Here is a 20,486-nt window from a genome sequence, read left to right as displayed (position 1 = left end):
ATATCCATATATTTGACCTGAAAACTTCCTTGAGCCTAGTTTAAGGTGTACTGAATCTAATGAGACCAAAATTGTCCACCAGACCAGCGGAAAATCTTATTCCTCGGTTTACTCACAGCTAAAGCCGAATAAGTGTCGTCTTTCTCGAGCCTCCGTTGATATTTCTGTGTTAACCGGGATCTTACTGACTCTGTGGTGGCTCCAAAAAATATGACTAAAGAACTACAATAACTCTTGTATACATAATATATTGGGTTATAAATTAAATTATTTTTTACTTTTTAGTGTTGGTGGTTATTGAAGTCGGTTTTTTTTTTTTTTTTGTTTTTTTTTAATTTAAATAAGTCTGCATATCCGTGAATCCTTCGAGCTTTAATGCGAACAATGTGCGCAACAGCCCTAGGCGCCTCGTGAGACCTTTACCTTCGTATACATTTTCAAGTTTTTCCCACGCCTCGTATGCAGTTTTTGGATTTCTAATCGGCTTCAACATGGGGGGCTGCGCGTGCAGACAAATACGCGCCAGCGCCTTGAGTTGCGTTTTGCATACCTACTTGCAATTTTGAATGGCTTGTATAGTACGGTATAATAACATTGTAAATTGAAAAATTAAGAATTAAAAAGAGCAACTGCCGAGTTTCTTGCTGGTTCTTCTCGGTAGGAACGGCATTCCGAACCAGTGGTAAATTAAAACTACCTGACTATTCATAAGCACTTTTAAAAAGTTTACATGAATAAAAAAACATTATATTCTATTCTATTCTATTCTGAATAACTAAGTATATTGAATGTGTACCTAATACATTTGTTAACATTCTCTCCACGGTCACAGTGTGTGTTGTGGTGCGGTAATTGTTACGTACAGTAATTAATAAGAGCGGTGTGACGTCTATAGACCGGATTGTATCTGGGTTACGAGATCTCACTGAGGATATTGTTACAAGATTTATTTAGAATGCATAGTAGCTAGTACCTACACGTTACAGACTACAACTGATACTACAGTAGTAAACCAACTTTTCATTATTATATATTCTGTGATATGACTGAGTGGATGTATAATAAATAGCTTAAGCCTGCGACTTCGTCGACGTGGACCTGACAAATTTCAAACCCCTATTTTACTTCCATAGGAGTTGAATTCTTAGCGACGTTTACGTCATAATGGCTAAGTGCATGATGCCAAATTTTAGCCCGATCCGTTCAGTAGTTTGAGCTGTGGTTTGATAGAGACAATCATTAATTAGTATTTTGAGCCTGACCTACATAGTAGGTACATCGGTCTGCATCTTGCTGGAATCGTTCGATACGGACTGCATAGAATCTAAACATAGGGACTAGGGTCCCCGCTTAGTTCGAATTAAACGCCTTTCGGTTTATTTCAACTTTTAAACAGTTGTCAACTAACGAATGGTAGGTATACCGTATAATTCCCGCAAATTGTTAATGCGCGTGGCTGTCATTTTAGTGACGTCAGCACTAGACTGAAGTTTCGACCTGATGGTATATTTTAATTTGGGCTGACGTCAAAACGACGTCATTTCGATGTTAATGAGACATAGTTCCAGCGCAATAGTAATTTGCGGGACTTATAAAAAAAACATCTGGCTCGTTTTTATGTATGGGACCCGAGCCCCCCTGAAAAATAATTTGATTGCATTTTTTAATTCAATATTTGGGTTTAGCTCAACGTTCTACACCAAATGCCATAGGTTTGTAACTCATTTCTTCTACGAGCTAGCGACCCGTGACACGCGAACAGTCAGACAGACAGCAGAGTGACATTAATAGGGCTCCGTTTTACCCTTCAGGTACGGAACCCTAAAAAGGCCCGTTCACAAATAAGCGATAATAATATGATATTATGTTAATTTGTGTTCATTTCATTGCCCCCTCAAGTCAACCATTTGACGTAGCAAATTGTTCCGCGTCTCTTTTTATTGGTTAAATAGATCTAGATTGCTATTAATTGCTACCGTCAGCAGCTTCCTTTTGTAAAAAAACCTATAATTACACAACAGATTAATATCATTTTTTTAAATGTGCGACGACGTCTAGATGGGCGAAGACTTGACTAGGCTTGATTTTTTTCTTAGATAGGTATGATTGTCGAAATAAACTTGGTAAGCAGTTTAAAACAAAAAAAAAGTTATTTTTGTAGAATGCGACAGATCGAGATGTCAATCGGGGTATGAGGCAGAGAGACGCCCCTGCACGTCAACCGCGCTCGCCCGCACCGGGTTAGCGCGGGAGCTGTGACGGTTTGCGGGGCGTTCCCACCCCGATTCCCATCTCGACCTATCGCAGACTATACGTACCTACCTAGTATCTGAAAGTTAAAGTGTCATAAAACAAAACATAAATATATTTGTAAACAAATCCTCGCCTGCGACACTCTTTAGCACTAAGTTTATTAAGTTGTTATACGTTACTTAACGTTTTATTTATGAAAAAGTCGTAAGTTTTGTCGGCTTCCACGTAGTCGGATTTCTTTTTTATTTAATAAGTAATTCATTTTTACTTATTCTGTCACATTTAGTTCTTTAATCAAATAATCCATATATACATCGGATGTATATACCTACTAGAACAATGAACCTAAAACTAAAAACCTTAAAAATATAATATAATAACTAAAATATATTGTTAAAAGGAGTCCCTTTAGGCAAGGTTCCGAAGATACTGGCAGCGTTCCCCCTTTGAATAGACCGAACCGCAAGACGTCGTCGGGCGAGTTTCCATCCTTATGTCGTCGACATCCCTTCTCTTCCACGATCTGTGTTTCCTACCAATTACAACCCGGGTATCTTTAAAACAAGAGTGAATAGGTATCTTCTAGGTAAACGCGTTCCATCTTAGGCTACATCATCACTTTCCATCAGGTTTCAGGGTCAGGTTCCATCATTGTGGTCAAGCGTTTGCCTATAATTTTTTTTAAATAATGCTAGAATTGGTATCCTTTAGTGTCCTTACTACTACTATTTACTAAACTGAATGACATACGACGTCCTGACTGATCTTAGGTCAGATGAATCCGGATGACTAGCTATAATTTAATGTCTAGACAATTGAGGTGAGGCGTATGGACCCTCTCCCTAGAGCACCAACCTAAAGTGCTAGGTACTGACACAGATCAAATTATGTTAAACTATCGAGCATCCTTGCCTTGACCGAGAAAAAAGGTGAGTACCTATCCAGAAAAGTAATAAAAGGACTGCCTGAATTTAAAATAACACTTCTGTGTGTTTTTCTAGTCCGGCTTTACCTACTTTAAAAAGTACAAACCATATAGAAGTTGTGTGAAATGAAGAAACACACATGCCCTGAACTCTGAAAACATTATACCTGCTCACTCCTTTTTTGGGCAGTCGTGTAAAAATAATATTTCTGGCGATTTACACTATCAAATCAAATCAAAATGATCGCGTAACGATATAGGTACGCGATCATTTTGATCTTCTAAGTTGTGCTGTGTATTCATTTACTTTTGAACCACCAACAGAATTATACAAAAATAAATTATAATATTTAAATCCTAGGTGCTAAGTGTTAAATTACCTGTCACCGTTACCATAACTATTACTTAGTAAATTAATAACAAAATGACTAGTATTAGTAGGTATATAATATTGATTTAGACTCTAGACTTTAAATAAACCTTATATAACGAAGCAGCGTATGAAAACTAGGTATTATGTGTATTGTATTCTAGTAAACAGTCTTTGATAATAGTGACTCACTCCACGTGATAACAGTTCTATATCGGTCAGTCTCGATAATATGATGTAAATAATTTGTGAGAAATGTTATCAGTCTATAGACCCACCTAAAAAGCTAAATCTAGGTATGTAAATAAATAAAATTGTAAAGTCTGTCTGTGATTTCATTTTATTGAAAAACACAAAGATACAAAGCTAAAAATATTTAGTTTTGTCTCTTTCTCATGTAAATATACATAAACAAATCTCTCTTATTCATGTAAATATACATGAATAAAATATAATCTAAAATTTCCAAAAAAAAAGAAAGTCGTCGGGGTTCTACGGTGCTAGAATGCAGACCTCGCACCAGAAAGCGCAGCGTTGCCAGACCATCCGTAGACTGACAACATCAGACGAGTCATAGGGAGCCGCTGGATAGCGATGCCTCAAGACCGTGGCGTGTGGTAGTCCCTACAAGAGGCCTATGTCCAGCAGTAGATGTCTACGGTGTGTGTCTTCTTATAAGTTCAAAGTACCTATATGTTTTTAAAAGTTAAATCTAACATTCCTAACTGTCTGTCTGCCCAAGTTAATCTTCGATACGGCCAAGACTGAATTTTACAGGACTTTCCCAAGCGTTCATGCAAAATCTGATCTTAGGCTGCTTTCTATCCCGGAAAATCAAAGGGTTTCCGGGTATTCAAAAAAGTCCAAATCTACGAAGATGAAAGCAAAAGCTAGTCAGATATAACTACTGTCACCACTATTCGTAGAGCTTGACCAATGATAGGTAGGTATTTTTTTACTTTACTCACTTGTGATTCTATTTGTGATAACTTGTTAGGTAGGTACCTACTAGCTTTAGCTGTGCTTTAGCTTCCTTGTAGGTCTACTTAATAAAAAATAAAAAAAAGTGGAACGTTACCTACAGCCTTTTTTTAAAATATCATTTAGCGAAATATGCATAACATAGCACATAACATTGTATTTTCGGAAATAATTTTTTACACTAGATACATCAGTAGACTCAAATGGGAGTTATTTACTTAATTCCCAAAATCTGATCATTATTTTGTGAGCAAAAACAAACGGACAAGTGATGCTACTACTTATTTCAAATATGTTACTTACGATAGAATGTGTTTATCTTTTAAATGGATTTGCCGATTTGCGATTGTAATACAGGGTGTAACCAGAACGCTAGCAACAACTTAATGTTATTATTTGTTCGTACAGCTTTGGAAGCACTTGGAGACCATTAAAATACATGAATTCGAGATCACAACTGTTTTATTTAATTAAAGTTACAAAATCCAAATTTAGTACAAGACGCCATGACACAGTAGTATTGCATTTCCAAAAGTCATAGACTCACAGAAAACATAGACTAATGAACAGATTTACACAGACTAGAGAAATCTCTCTGATTAAATTGCCATCAACATTATTATACAACCTAAGCACTATTGTAGTTTTCACCGACTTCCAAAAAGGAGGTCAATTCCAAATTTTATATATGTACACCGATTTTGCCGAGGTTTCTGGACCAATTAGCAAAATTTTTTTTTAATCAACAGAGGATGTTTCTGCGGTAGTGCCATAAAAATTTCTAAATCCAACTCCTTAATCCTGATGCTGCAGGGTTACTATCCGCCTAAGTTATCAAGATTCAGGAAGTGTTCATAGTGAATGAATATTGTAGGAACCAAGCAACGTTTTTTATTCTTTAATGTAATCCTTCTTGTGGTTGTGCAAATAAAGTGTATTTATTATTATTATTATCTCTTCAATCCTGATGCTACAAGGTACTGAACTCCTAAGCTGTGTCGATTTGGAAAGTTTTATTCGTGAATTGATATTATTTTAGGTACCAAGCAAAGACTACTTATACTAAGAAGCTTAAAATAAAAAAATACATTAAAAAACCGACTTCCAAAACCATTACAAAGTAAAAAAAATTTTTGTTACTACACGTGTAGGTGTAGGTACAGTGGCGTGCATAGGGTTTAAAGCCAGGGTAAGCAGTAGTTAGGTAAGCCAGTCAAAGAATAATGAGCATTGAGCAATTTCAACCGAGTTAACTATTTCTTGGGTAAGCAGCGCTTTTATGCCTCTATGAGTTGCACGCCACTGTGTAGGTAGGTTTTGGAAGTCAATGGGGTCAAAACCTACAACGCGGCATTGACTCCGAATGGCCTATTTACAGCTCTAGCGCCATTCAGATGTTTTATTTGCATTATATTTATTTGCATTATATTTATATGCAATATATTTGATTTGCAACTTTAAAAAAAATACAGGATTATTTTTGTTTATTTTTCACTTTTTTTGTGGTATCTTAGTAATCATTAATACTATCATATGTCTTCGTTTTTGCGTTCTGGTTACACCCTGTATACTATTATCACTTCTAAAATTAGATTACGTTAGCCAGGAGGTATCTTTTAAGGAATCTCAGTTTTGATAACGTTTAGTTTGATAATTCCAAAGCTTGTTACATATTTAAAACAGAATAAAGGGATTTTTTATTCAAATATACTTTTACAGTGCTTTTAGTACTTATAAATTGTCAAATTCAACCATTGATTTGGAATGTCCTTCGTGGAATGTAAGTACCTATAGATTTTCCAATATTGGTAGAGTATTTTCCTGTTTAAATACAATTTTATCGATCAACTATTATATTTACAAATATTTTATTTATTTATACATGTTTATATTACTTCTGTACATACATATTATTTTCAAAGTAAAGGTACAATTTACTATTATAATATTATGTATTCCGTAAACTGATAGATAGATTGAAAGCTGTACGCTCAACGAAGCGAGCACAGACTTTTTTAAAAAAAATCTTAAATTCTACAAAAAGTAGCCTTTTCCGCCTCCAGATTGTGAGCTTCAAGTCTCTGCTTTTAATCAACAAATAAACAGATCCAAACACACTTGATATACAGCAGATTTACACTTAAGGAAACCCATAGCTATCCATTTGTGTTATCTAGATTGGTCGCCATAATAATATTATCACGATTTATTTCTACGCGCTGCGCCTGCGCCGCGCCGCGCCTGTCGAATTAGTTCTACGCGGTAAATATAACCAGATGCCCGTGTTTCTGTTGATTGAAAAAGTGACATGTTTAACGCGTAAACAAAAGTGGTAGGAATGACAATACGTAATATTATAGCAATATATGTATAGCTCCAAGTAAAATGAAACAAATGTGAAACTTTTTGAAAATTTAATCGAAAAATTTAATATTATATTTCGTCACTTCATTCTTCACATACAACATCGTAGTCCCCTTAACCTGCATGCAACGTCGCACGATTTCAAAGATTAATCGATCAGCCACATCTTAAAGTATCAAATAAAATTATTGATAAAGAAGTTGTAATTTAAAAAAATGAAATAGTAATTGAAATAATTTTGTAAGCTGCTAAATCATTATTCCTACTTAATAAAATAATTTAAACAAGTGAAGTATTTTAATGATAATGAAACCTGACTTTAAGAGTTATTTAAGCACTCGGTAAGAAAACGGCGTTAAAAAAACTATATAAAATCTTACGCAGAAATGCGTGTCATTTTGTGGACTGTGTTATTTAAAACTAAGGCGAGGTGAACCGTAAAGATGACTTGGACTAAAGAATTGGACGAGGCAGCCGTCCTGGCAACTAAGAGGGGCTGTTATCACGTCCTATTGTTTTACCTCTTGTGTGGGATTGCTGCTATACCGACATCCTTCTTAGTGTTCTCTCAGGTAAGATGAGGGAGGGATGTGTAATAACTGGTAGACAAAACTGATATTGATTTATCAGAAGCTCTTATGAGTTCAGTAAACAAAACCAGCTTAAAGAACTTTTCAAATAATAATAATAATAATAATAAATACACTTTATTTGCACAACCACAAGAAGGATTACATTAACAAATAGTCCGTTAGAGGACTGGTATTTTATTTATACATATCTAACTACTCTAGCAGTAGAAGAGTAACGTTGTCTTTTTAAACAATATAGACGCAAACAAAGATTTGGGTCACATCTTGTGAAAATATACCTATCGGAGGATTTCAAGCGCAGGATTCGCTAGAGATCGTTCATCTTCTTCTTTGGGGTCTTCCAATGTTGCGTTGCCTATATCTAAGTTCGTATCGTATTCAAAAGTTTGAGTAAATATACTTAGTGCCCACCTAAGCACTTTATCCATCCAAAATACGCTTCGCGCCGATGTTGTAGGTATATTTTATTTTTCAAGATATTTCAGAAGAAGCAGGAAAATACTATCAGATATAAACTGAAGTCAGTCTTCGTCATTGAATTCTGAATTATTGTAATGCTAAGCGATTGCTCTAATTTGTAATTCAAATTTTCCTGTACATTCCGAGTGAAACATTTGCAATAGTAATTTGCATAATGTAGTCCTTACTCATTAGTCACTGAAATGTCTAAGATAATAAATTAGGTCAACTCTTGCCATAGTACCTAATACTAGTGAAATCACAGAAATGGTTCAGTTATTTATTTCTTACATAATAAGAAACTACAACGACGAATTTCCTACGTAGCAAAAAAGTATGAGATACGGATACCCGAATGTCGACCCTATTGGTCGACATTCGGGCCGAACGAAACACGAAACGGAGGCGTTGGTATAGGTACGATGCGAATTTGCAACCCAAAAAACTGCGACGCGATGCGATTTCGCGCCGAGCGTCTTGCTGCCATGGTTTGGATAAAAATAAAACCATTCAAGGATCGTAAACAGTAGGTATGTACCTACTGGACGTATTTTTTGTTAATTCAATAATTATTTAATTACTTAATAATAATAATTTAACGATTTGTCCAGTATCACAGATCGCAAAAAGCGTGTTCCATCGTAGTTGCGGTTAGGTACGCGCACATGCCGAATCCATTAGTTTATGCGAAGCTTCGTCGTGCGAGTTCAAAGATATTGTCGATGGTGCGCGCGGCGTTGTATGGCAGTTTTGTGTTTTTACCCTTCATCTGTTATGAATTTATTATTAACAAATGGGTATCTGTTAATCATAGCATGAATCTATTAGGTATTTATAAATCTAGGTCTAAAGTTAATCTAAAAGGTCTTAAGTATAAAACAATTAGTTAAATATTATTTATTTTTAGTGAAACTAAAAAAACCCGATAGCTATTATACCTACCTATTATTATACCAGGAGTAGGAATTTTGAACTATCCGGAGAAAGTCTAAAATATTTTATGTTAGATTTTTATTAGATTTTTATTCGAACTATTCGAATAACCTGAAACCTGATTGAAACCTGATTGTGGGAGCAATCAAACCTAAACGAATGCCAGTAAAGTGGTAAAATTAGCCTGCCACCGAAACTATTTGCATCGCTAATTCTGAAATTTTAGTTAAAATGAATTAAATCTAAGTAAGTACCAACAAAGTGTAGATCGGTACTCTGGTAAGTTTTTTATATAATAGGTACTTCAATCGCATAATATAATATTTACTTATCCACCATCAAAAAAGTTGCCAAACTGGTTTTGTACAAACAGACTTTAGACAAGCTGATCATGACTTATTGTTCTCTTAAAGCTAGTTACTCACTTAGGGGTTAGAGGTGTAGCATTAATAATTATACCAGATAAATACCTAATAATGTGTCAAGTGAGTATAGGTGCGTTGGCGGGAGCCTGTGAAAAACCGGCCAAGTGCGAGTCAGACTCGCGCACCGCGGGTTTACAGCCGATATTTTGTATGATAAATCAGAAACTGTTTAGCATAAAAATAAATAAAAATCTGTTTTAGAATGTCCAGGTAATGAGGGAGGATGGGAGGACAATTTCTGGAAAAGGAGGACTTGTCTCCCATTTGGATAGCATGTGGCAACCCTAGCTCCAAGTTACTCATTCCTGGACCGCGGCATCGGAGTGAACTGTGAGTTCTCGGGGCTCGTGAGTTTTCTCCGAGCACAGCGCGTGCACTGGAATCAGGAGCCTCGTAGCTAGATACATGGTGTCAATTTTGGATATTCGCTTGTAGGTTGTTACAGATACAGATACTAATACATGCTACATAGGATATATTTCGGAAAGTGTGCCGAAGAACTTTTCACCTTGGTTCCTCCTTCACCTTTCTACTATCGTACCGCAAGGCATCGGACAAGGTCTGCACCCGTACCACAGTTTAACGAAATACTACCAGTTGTTCGACGCCTTTGAAGTCGAGCGATGTCGCCGCTCGTGTAGGTATATACGTGTTCCTACGCAAATATACAAGGGTTGTCACAAAATTGGGATTAAATTTACCTCGCATCGCGGGGAAATCGGTGAAATTTTAGACCCTTGTTCTGTTTAGAATTCGTATAGCATCCGTAGACAGAACAGTAATGCACCATTTTATGGTAGAACTTACTAGACGACACTTAAAATATTTAAAACCACGCTCACGTAAACCCTCGTCCATCAATCACACAGACTACGCGAATCTGTGTTCAGCGCGCCCGCGCTCCGCAACCCACCCCACCGTTGTTCTGTACAAGTACATTCGTAATTGGACTGTATACAATTTCAAGGCTGTGCCCGTACGTAGTCAAAATTCCACGGATACGTACGAAGCGATTTGTCTCCTCATTTCTAATTCGAACCGCTGAGATTCGGAACACCCTTCCAGCATCAGTTTTCCCCTCAAATTACAATATGGGTACCTTCAAGTCAAGAGTGAATAGGCATTTTCTAGGCAAGCGCGCTCCATCTTAGGCTGCATCATCACATGCCAGATTGCAGCCAAGCGCTATTCTATAAAAAAAAACTCCTCAGTGTATAGCCAGCTTAACGCAACAACACGGACAAAAGTTTTTACTAACAGATAAAAAATATTATATTACTAGCTGCCCCGGCGAACTTCGTACCACCTAATAGTCGATTTTTTCAGGATTTTTTTTAAATTTTTCTCACCCTAAGATTCATCCCCGTACTTCAAGGAATATTATGAAAAAGAATTAGCGAAATCGGTTCAGCTGTTCTCGAGATTTGCGATGACCAACACATTTGGTGATTCATTTTTATATTATAAGAAGATATAGAGATTCTTGTCTCAAATTTTTGGTAATACAAAAATTACCATATTTTTTTTCAGATATTGGATGCCAGAGATCAATATGATCAATATAAAAAATTACTACGTAAGGCCGCGGTTACACCTGTAAGTTTTACTCGCATAGCTTACATCATTAACTTACGACAAAACTAATGTAAACACACTTATAAGTAGGTACCTACATTTACATTAGTAAAGTTGTCAATTAATTACGTAAGCTACTTACGTGAGTAAAACTTGCAGGTGTAGGTACTAATCGCGGCCTAATAAACACACATAACTGCTAAACTCTATACCTACCCTTCAGTTAGTTGAGTAAAAAGTAGTAATAGTAGAGTGTTTTACAGATGATAGAATGGAAATATTATTGAAACTTAGAATTACTATAATATAAAAGTGTAGGTATATCTATTAGGTATATACCTACTTACTTAATTATTATCTTCGAAAATGAAATAATGCATTGCAGTAACTTTTTTCACTATACAATTTCGAATAAGATTGGAAATTGAATCATAATATTCAAAAATTATTCCAGGTCTTCACAAACGCCACTCCAGAGCACTGGTGTGCTCCACCTACAGAACTTGAAGGCCTAGCGTTCCCAGATGAAATGCTTCGAAATCTGACTGTGCCACAAGAAAATGGAGTGCATGACACTTGCCGAAGCTATTCCCTTGACTTGCAAGCTCTGTATGTTGATCTTGAAGACTATTTTGGTATAAAGTGAGTATTTTTTAATCTTACTATAGTTATATCACGATGATTATACATTATAAAATAATGATAATGAGTTAAAAGTTTGGGTTTGTTAAAGTCCAACACAGACCACTGTATTGACGCCTAATAGCCGGATACTCCCGATCGCCAAGCTTAGGCAGTTGCTTAGCATAAAAGTCGGCCCACACCCATTCGGTAGCCTCATTCCGAACATTGTCTTGATTACGTGACTTTTGAGTCCACCAATCACAACAAAGCATTATCCCCCGTCCCCCGCCAATATTTTACGATCTTGTTTTCATGCAAAACCTTGTAGGTATATACTCGTAGGTACTTGTATGTACTCTTGAGGTTAAATTCTCTGTGAAGTCCAATGAATGTTAAAAGTAACGGCCAAAATAAATCTCTTCAATAGGTTTGCATATAAGTAGCAAGTGTCCGCAAAATGGAAAAATTAAGAAAAATAACACCTGGGTTGAACATAATATTATAACTGATGAAGTTGTTTGAAAACGAAATAAAATGAAGTTACAGTAAAATTACCGCTAGTATAAAATCCACGTGGACGAAATCTTGGGCATCCTCTATTATTTTATATAATGGACTAAGAGCCAGCGCGTGCCAGATCTTCGTTATTTAATAAAAGCTGAACACCACATTGCCCCCAACACTGCACATTGTCCCCAGCTCTGCACATTGTCCCCAACACTGGGAGGAACGTTTGTTCGGATGTTTGTTGGGACCATGGTGGCTTTGGGAGATAACAGGTAGGTAGACTTTTTACTTTAACGTAAGTTTTTTTTTTTTTTTTTTTTATTTAAAAAGAATATTAGCCATATTAAATGACTAATATTCCCCTTTCCTCTCCAACTAAGCGTCAGGCTTGTGCTAGGAGTAGGTACCACAATAGTGCAACGGGCGGGTTTTTGAACCGTCGACCTTTCGGTTTTCAGTCCACTCCTTTACCGATTGAGCTATTGAGGCTCTTTACACCTTTTTTACCTGCTATCTCCCAAAGCCGCCATGATCCAAAGAAACATCCATACAAGTTCTTCCCAGCGTTGGGGACAATACGCAGAGAAACTTTCAGCTTTTATCAAATAACGAAGCTCTGGTACGCGCTGGCTCTCCTCTATAACGAGTAAAATTGTTTATGAATATGGCCCCAAAAACAAGGCCAAAATTAGAATTACTCTGCATGTTTTCAAAGCCGTCAGGTGCGTGCTTTTAGAATTTTGATTTTGTAGTCATGAACGTGTTGGCGATCAGCCAGACAAGCGCTTCACACTTGATGGTGTTCGATGGAATACAAACGACGGATAGGCTACTGATTTTCATTACGGAGTTAATAAGGATGATTTTGTATGAAATATAGCTCGTTAGAGAATACATTTTCAATAATATAGTGGCTTACAGCTATGACTAATATAAAATGCTTATTTTGATTTAACGTTCACTCCAAAGAAAATTCATAGTCATTGACTATCTATTGAAAGAATTTGTCTGAGACTTGGAGGAAAAGTAATTTTATTTCAGGACAGGTCAATACCCAGCGGCACAATGTCCTTAAACTTTCTCGTCGTATTTAGACTATGTATATAGGTAAGCCTACTTAGACATATTTTGCGGATTGGCAGACTTCATACAATATATTTGAGAACATTATGGAAAACTCTCAAGCAGGCACGTTTCCTCACTATGTTTTCCTTTATGCTATAGCAAGCGATATTTTTAATTGCTTAAAACGCACGCACAAAAACACACTCCGAAACGTTAGAGGTGTGTGCCTAGAATCAAAGCCCACCGAATAGGCAGCCGAAGTAGACAATTTGCGGCCAAAAGTAATATACATCGGCCTTTAGAGTAACATTTCGGCTTTGTAGAGCGTTGTCTCTGTCACTCATTCCTATATGACATTTTGTCGGTCTCAATGACAGGGACAACGCTCTACAAATCTGCTTTCTCTTTCTAAAGGTACATTACTTTCCGCTTTCGTACTGCACTTATATCGCACGCTAGCAAAATCTTGTTACACATTCTGAATAAGCGACTGAAGACCTTTCTGTCCAAGGAGATAGCACTAGAACAAGCCGGTTTCGTTAAGGGAAAGGGTACACGTGAGCAAATCCTTATTGTTCGCCAGGTTATAGAGAAGGCATGAGAGTTCAACAAACCAACATATATTTGCTTTGTTGACTTCTCCAAGGCGTTTGACTCTGTGAAATGGCCGAAACTGTGGAATGTTTTGCTGGTCATGGGTACACCGCAACACTTAGTTCATCTTCTCAGACGCCTTTACGAAGATGGGACTGCATCGGTGCGGACGGATGATGTTTTGTCAAAAGACTTCCATCCCAGTGCAGGTGTTCGCCAAGGATGCATAATATCACCGCTTTTGTTCAATGCTTACACCGAACTCATAATGCGCATTACTCTTGAAGACTGGACAGACGGTGTTGCTATTGGTGGCTACAAGCTATCAAATCTGCGCTACGCTGACGATACCACCCTGTTTGCAACCAGTGCTCGTCATATGGAGGAACTACTTCTCAAAATGAAGCGCGTGAGCCTAGAGTTCGGATTAAAGATAAACCGCAGTAAAACTAAGATGATGATTGTAAACCGAGCCAACAATAACTCGCCCGAAGTCACTCAGATTGCGAACTGCGAGGTCGTCCAATCCTACATATATCTTGGTGCTTCAATTTCGAACAATGGAGGTTGCGTAGAAGAAGTAAAACGACGTATGGCGATAGCAAGAACTGCGATGGACAAGCTGAAGAAAATATGGAAGAACAGGAACATTACAAAAGCTACGAAGATCCGGCTCTTTCAAACATTTGTTTTCTCCATATTTTTATACGCTGCGGAGACGTGGACTTTGCGACTGGTCGAGAAGAAGAAGATTGATGCTCTGGAGATGTGGTGCTGGAGGCGCATGCTAGGAGTCTCATGGACCGAATTTCGTACCAACATCTCTATACTCCAAGAACTCGGCATTAAAAAACGACTTTCGTCGATAGTACAGAGTCGCATATTAAAATTCTTCGGGCACGTCTCCCGGCGTGAGAGTGACTCCATTGAGCGTCTTGTCGTGCAGGGCAGGGTGGAGGGCACCAGAGGGCGAGGAAGGTCACCCATGCGATGGACCGACCAAATTAAGTCTGCTGTGGGCGGTCCTTTGCACGAGTGTACCAGGCTGTCAGCCAGCAGGGAGAAATGGCGAATGCTCGTGAGGCATATAACATCTGCCCTCAAAGACGTTGCCTCGTGATGACCACGACCGCTCTGCCAAGAGTGATACGACAAAGAAGAACTGTACCTACCGCTTTTTGTGTTGTCTCTAACCACTAACTCAAAAACGATGACACTCACTCATGACAGCCTAGTGGTTAGAGACGCTTTGCTACAATCATTGGTATAATCCATCGATGGTATAATCATATTGAGCCTCAATAGCTCAACGGGTCAAGGAGTGGACTGAAAACCGAAAGGTCGACGGTTCAAACCCCGCCCGTTGCACTATTGTCGTACCTACTCCTAGCACAAGCTTGACGCTTAGTTGGAGAGGAAAGGGGAATATTAGTCACTTAACATGGCTACTATTCTTTTTACAAAAAAAAAAATTGTAGTAACTATGATGATGATGATTCTAAAGATTCAATGTTGTTTTCTCTTTATTTTCAGAAATTTTACGCAAGAAGCGGACGGCATGCTGTTATTTTTAAAAATTAAGGACATTATTTTATCCAGTGATCCAAATTCAAGATACGAAAAGGTATGTAAGTAATATGGGTTTCGTAGGCGAATAAATTGTTTTATTATTTAGTAGATGCATTTTATTAATTTGTGCTTAATTTGTCGATCTAGGCATATCACTTGACCATCCAAGAAAATTTACTGTCTGTTCGATGCTTGCTCCAAGAAAATTGGGTTGGGTAGAAGCAGATGATACTTCGCGGAAGTCCATGATACACAAGGAAGAACAATCTTAATTCCATATTATAATCTATCAAAACAGACAAATCTGTATGGTATAGACACGCTTTAACGTAAATAAACAACCTATTGCAGATACAGCGAGTACAAGATGCAATTGTGGCAGTACAGAAAGAACCTATCGCGTGTACGAATTCATGGAGATTTGACACAGCACATTACAGGAAAACTTTGGTTACAGAGGTGAGACAAATAATTATTTTTATAAATAAAATGGCTGATGCCTGCAAATTCGTCCGCGTGGATTTACATTTTTCAAAATCCCGCGGGAACTCTTTGATTTTCCGGGATAAAAGTAGCCTATGTGTTAATCCAGGGTATAGTCTATCTCCTTTCCAAATTTCATCCAAATCCGTTCAGCCGTTTTTGCGTGATTGAGTAACAAACATCCAAACATCCACATTTATAATATTATTAGGATTAGGATTAGGATAAGATAACTTAACTAAAACTACAACCATTTTTGCCTTAACTAAAATGATAGAATTAACAAAATAAACTGTAGTTGTAATAAACTATTTCATCGCTGCAAGCCATTGCGCTCCTGATGCTAGCGGGATTACCCCCTTTGGATGAACTTAGTTTTTGGTCAAAGTACTTAGTTGGCAGTTTATGGATCTCCATAGTTTTCTTTTGAATACTTCAAAAAGTTGTAGGGAAAAATTAATTGTTCAAACTAAATTTTTTATTTGACTGATTGGGTTTTTGGATCTCGTAATTTTTTATTTTTTTAAAGTTTCTTGATGATTAAAGTTGATTTCATTCAAGAGAAATTGTTTAAAAATAATAACTTATGCAATCTTTCAGTTTTTGTTGGTATGCAACAACGAATGGTTGCCCAGAACTAGTAACACCCTCTTCTGGATGGGTTCCCTCGTTGGTAATCTATTCTTTGGATGGATATCAGACAGGTTAGTTGATTTCTATTTTCTATTATATTCTAGTAAATTATTTTTTGTCCCACTGACTCGGAAATCTTCGGAATCTTTAGCAATGCAATATGGTCAGTATTTATTTTTGATTTGAAATAACCATTTTTCTTTCAGATACGGTCGGCGACCTACAATCTTGCTTATGATCTTTTTCGAAGTGCCATTATGTATACTTGCATCATTTCCTGGCAATTATTGGGGTTACATCGTTTTGAGGATTTTGGGAGGGCTATTTTTCCCCGCGCTTTATCAGCAGCCTTTCATTCTGGCATTAGAATTAATGCCTCCAGCCACAAGAACTCATACAGGTACAAGTTTGTATCTACTCGAAAACATTAATATCAATAAAACCTAAGAATTATAAATAATATCTATCCCGGCTGTACTCACGTGTCTAGGCGACGTTAGCCCGACTAGTTTCGAACCCATCCGGGGTCCTTTTTCAAGAAAGTTAGTTCGCGCACGCGCCGCGGCTGTGACTGCGGGGATAGATATTATTTATAATGGAAATCACTCACGGTAGTTTAAACGCTAAAAAAACCTTAGAATAATAAAAATGCTATATAAATAAAATATCTAATTGCAGGAATCGTTGTGGGTATGCTATTTGCAAGTGGAATGTGCTTGCTAGCACTTCTGGCTTTTTTGCTACGTGACTGGTTCTACTTATCTCTGGCTACCAGTCTTCCTTTTATATTATTGTATGGGTATGTAAAGGCTTCTAGCTCCTAAAGCGTGTATTACCATAACAACACATAGATGTTTTAATTTATACAAGAGTGCGTTATTTTCAGTTGTTATTGGCTAATTCCTGAATCTCCACGATGGTTGGTTGGAAGAGGACGTATTGCGGACGCTGAAAAAGTTCTTAGAAATCTAGCCAAGAAAAACGGCATAATCTTACCTCACGGATTTCTTATAGAATTGCATGTAAGTAGGTACTTAATCTTATTTTCAATCTGAAAATATGTTTCTACACATTTTTTCATTCTTTTCACACGGTATCGGTATTTACAATTTTTATATCATATGTACATTGCAGAAAAAGATAAAAGATGAAGAAACGGAAGCAGAGCTTTCCATAATGCCTATTGCTAATGGGCAGGTACCTTTTCAAGAGAAAGAAGACCATCAGGATAGAAGAATCAACAATATGCTTACCTTTAAACCTGAATACAGAAAAAATAATGAAAGTGATATTGAGAATAAGGAAAATTTAGAACCAAGAATTTCAGAAGTAGGTGATTTAATTCAGAAATCTAGATCCCCAAGAGATGCTGAATGTCTTAAAGATGAAATAATGAAATTGAATCAGAAGGATCCAATTCGTGACACCGAATTACAACAAAGAACCTCACAGACGGAATATTCTATACCAAATAGTTTAGGAAGAAAATCTATACAATTAGTTAATAGAATTCTGTTTAAAGAAAACGAAGATATTCATGAAAAGAAGAAAATGGATGATCAGAACTCCGACGGAGATTGCGGAGCATCTCCATTAGATGTATTTAGGTATCCAAATATAAGGAAGAAGTTTTTAATACTTACTTTTAATTGGACTGCACTAGGAGTAGTATATAATAGTTTAAGTTACAACACGTCAAATTTAGGCGTGGACGATTATTTAGCTTTTTTCATTGGTGAGTTTAGAGACCTTTAAGCACATAATAATAATTTTTTTGATTAGATAATTTTACCCCTTTTCATCACCATAATTAAATTTTAGGTGGTGCAGTGGAAATACCATCGTACTTCATAGCATGGCAGTGCATGGAACGATACGGCCGACGTTGGGTGCTGTGCGTTTTTATCAACCTTGGAGGATTAGCATGCTTGAGCTGTGCATTAGTTCCTGAAGGTAATTTCTATATGTCACTCATTAAAATCTATTATTAAGTGACCCTGATACATATTATTTGATGATAATTTTCATCAAGTTTTACTTAAATTTTAATCATTTGCTTACCCTGGTTTTTGCGAAATTCCCTTATCACCATACAGTATATTCAAACGTTCACTTATTCTTGCTAGTCCTTTCCTCCCAGAGTTTTCCTTAATTTTACCATACAATGCTTTGAACGATATATTTTTCATTGCAGCGTGGCCATGGGTAATAGTTTCGTTAGCTATGCTGGCAAGACTATGTGCTGCGGCGTCATTTGCAGTATTCTACGTACAAATTGGCGAATTGCTCCCTACGGTCGTGAGGGCGCAAGCTATGGGTGCTTCTTCGGTCGTAGCTGGTATCGGGTTGCTGACAGTTCCATACATCGTGGCACTGGTGAGTTTAAGTACTTCTTCTCCTTTGTCCTACAAGTAGAACCCATAATTATAGTTGAACTAGCTGATGCCCGCAACTTGTTCCGCCTGGATTTAGGTTTTTAAAAATAACTCTTTGATGTTCCGGGATAAAATGTAGCCTATGTCACTCTCCAGGTCTTTAACATGCAAAAAATCATGTCGATCGGTTGCTTCTTTGCAGCGTGATTGAAGGACAAACCAATATCCAATAAACCAACGAACAAACACATTCGCATTTATAATATGGGTAGTGATGCACAAAATCATGTCGATCGGTTGCTCCGTTGCGACGTGATTGAAGGACAAACCAATAAACCAACAAACAAACAAACTTTCGCATTTATAAATATGGGTAATGATAATATGGGTAATGATGGCCAGTTTTTTTATACAGAGCTATTATGCTCTCATATCTGCCTGCAGCTCAATTTAAATAAATCTTGTTCTAGTGCAATCCTCTTGTCTTTGTTCACCACCGCACTAAACAGTGACCTTGAACTTATCTAGCTGAAGTACTAAACCAAAATGTTATTTTGTCTTCAGCTAGACCTTGTCTGCTCTTTATGTTCTTGTCCATAAAACAAAATTTAGAATTAACCGTTGAGACTGCTCTAGTTCTGATCAAAATCCCAATAGTTATCCCAAGCCGAACAAGTCGGCGAAGAAAGAAGCAAGAAGAAAAAAACGTAAATTAGATAATTTCAAGGGCGCGCTCCCAGGAGACGCAGGTTCGAATACTGCCGGTTCCGAAATTTTTGATAATGTATTTAAAAATTATTTAGAAATTTCCTTGAAGTTTAGGTAAAAACACAATCATAAAAAATTATAAAAAAATATTTAGAAATTTATCGGCAGAAAATAATGTACTTACTTTTAGCGGTTTTGTAGAGCATGTCTCTGTCGTTAAGACCGAGGAAACGTCATATATAGGTATGTGTGACAAAGACAACGCACTACAAAGCCGAAAGCTCATTATAAAGGTCTATGTACAGTATTTTCAGCCGTGTACTGTTTTTACAACCTATTTTCTTATTTCCCAGATGTTTTCTTTTCTTCTTTCCAGGCTACATACTCCAGATATCTTCCTCTCATCATCATGGGGGTACTGAGCGTGATGGCAGGGGTGACGTCACTCTTCCTACCCGAGACCCTCAACCAGCCTCTACCACAGACCCTCGAGGATGGGGAGATGTTCGGAAGAAATTTTAAATTACTTTGTTGTATCGATAATAAGAAGTAGCTATTGTGTTTGGGCTCTATTGTGTTTGGTATTCTATTAAAGGTAAAGATAACTGATAAAATTAATTCTATGGTGGATCCCAAGAGAACCTGTCATTTAAAATCATTAGGAGGTTTACGATAGTAAGTATGTATACCTGAGGCATTTATGAAAACTACGGCGAAATAGGTACTTACCTACCTACCTATTTGTTTTCATAACTACTTATTGATTATATTATAGAATGTTACATAAGTAAAGTATTTTATGAAGAAAAATAGATCGGATACCTATTTACGTTTCCTTGTTTAGTTGAATTCAATGTGATGTCCAACACGCAAGGTTTTTATTTGGATGCACACAGGCCACAGCCAACTAGTGACTGAACCAGTTGAATCAGTATTATACTTAGTACATGTAAATAGTAGTTATTTTAATAATTGTATTATAAAAATAAACTTTTATTTTGACTTTATTATCTTTTTATTTCTTTTTATTAAAAGTTATGTAAATTTCTG

General features: G+C 36.9%; 1 protein-coding gene across 1 annotated transcript; it reads left to right on the top strand.

The window, feature by feature from the left end:
* Positions 1-6,783: 6,783 nt before the first annotated feature.
* LOC117983590 (organic cation transporter 1-like) lies at positions 6,784-20,443 on the top strand. Its single transcript, XM_034970181.2, has 12 exons — positions 6,784-7,465; positions 11,333-11,520; positions 15,202-15,292; positions 15,589-15,696; positions 16,321-16,424; positions 16,560-16,753; positions 17,032-17,152; positions 17,240-17,375; positions 17,488-18,088; positions 18,175-18,306; positions 18,548-18,729; positions 19,813-20,443. Exons 1-12 carry the CDS (start codon positions 7,337-7,339, stop codon positions 19,987-19,989), a joined length of 2,163 nt encoding a protein of 720 aa, XP_034826072.1. The 5' UTR covers positions 6,784-7,336; the 3' UTR covers positions 19,990-20,443.
* The last annotated feature ends 43 nt before the right edge of the window (positions 20,444-20,486 follow it).

The sequence above is a fragment of the Maniola hyperantus genome, chromosome 7, assembly GCF_902806685.2.
Source record: "Maniola hyperantus chromosome 7, iAphHyp1.2, whole genome shotgun sequence".
Lineage (NCBI taxonomy): Eukaryota > Metazoa > Arthropoda > Insecta > Lepidoptera > Nymphalidae > Maniola > Maniola hyperantus.
Note: the sequence above shows the minus strand (reverse complement) of the source record. Positions and strands in the feature narration are given on the sequence as shown.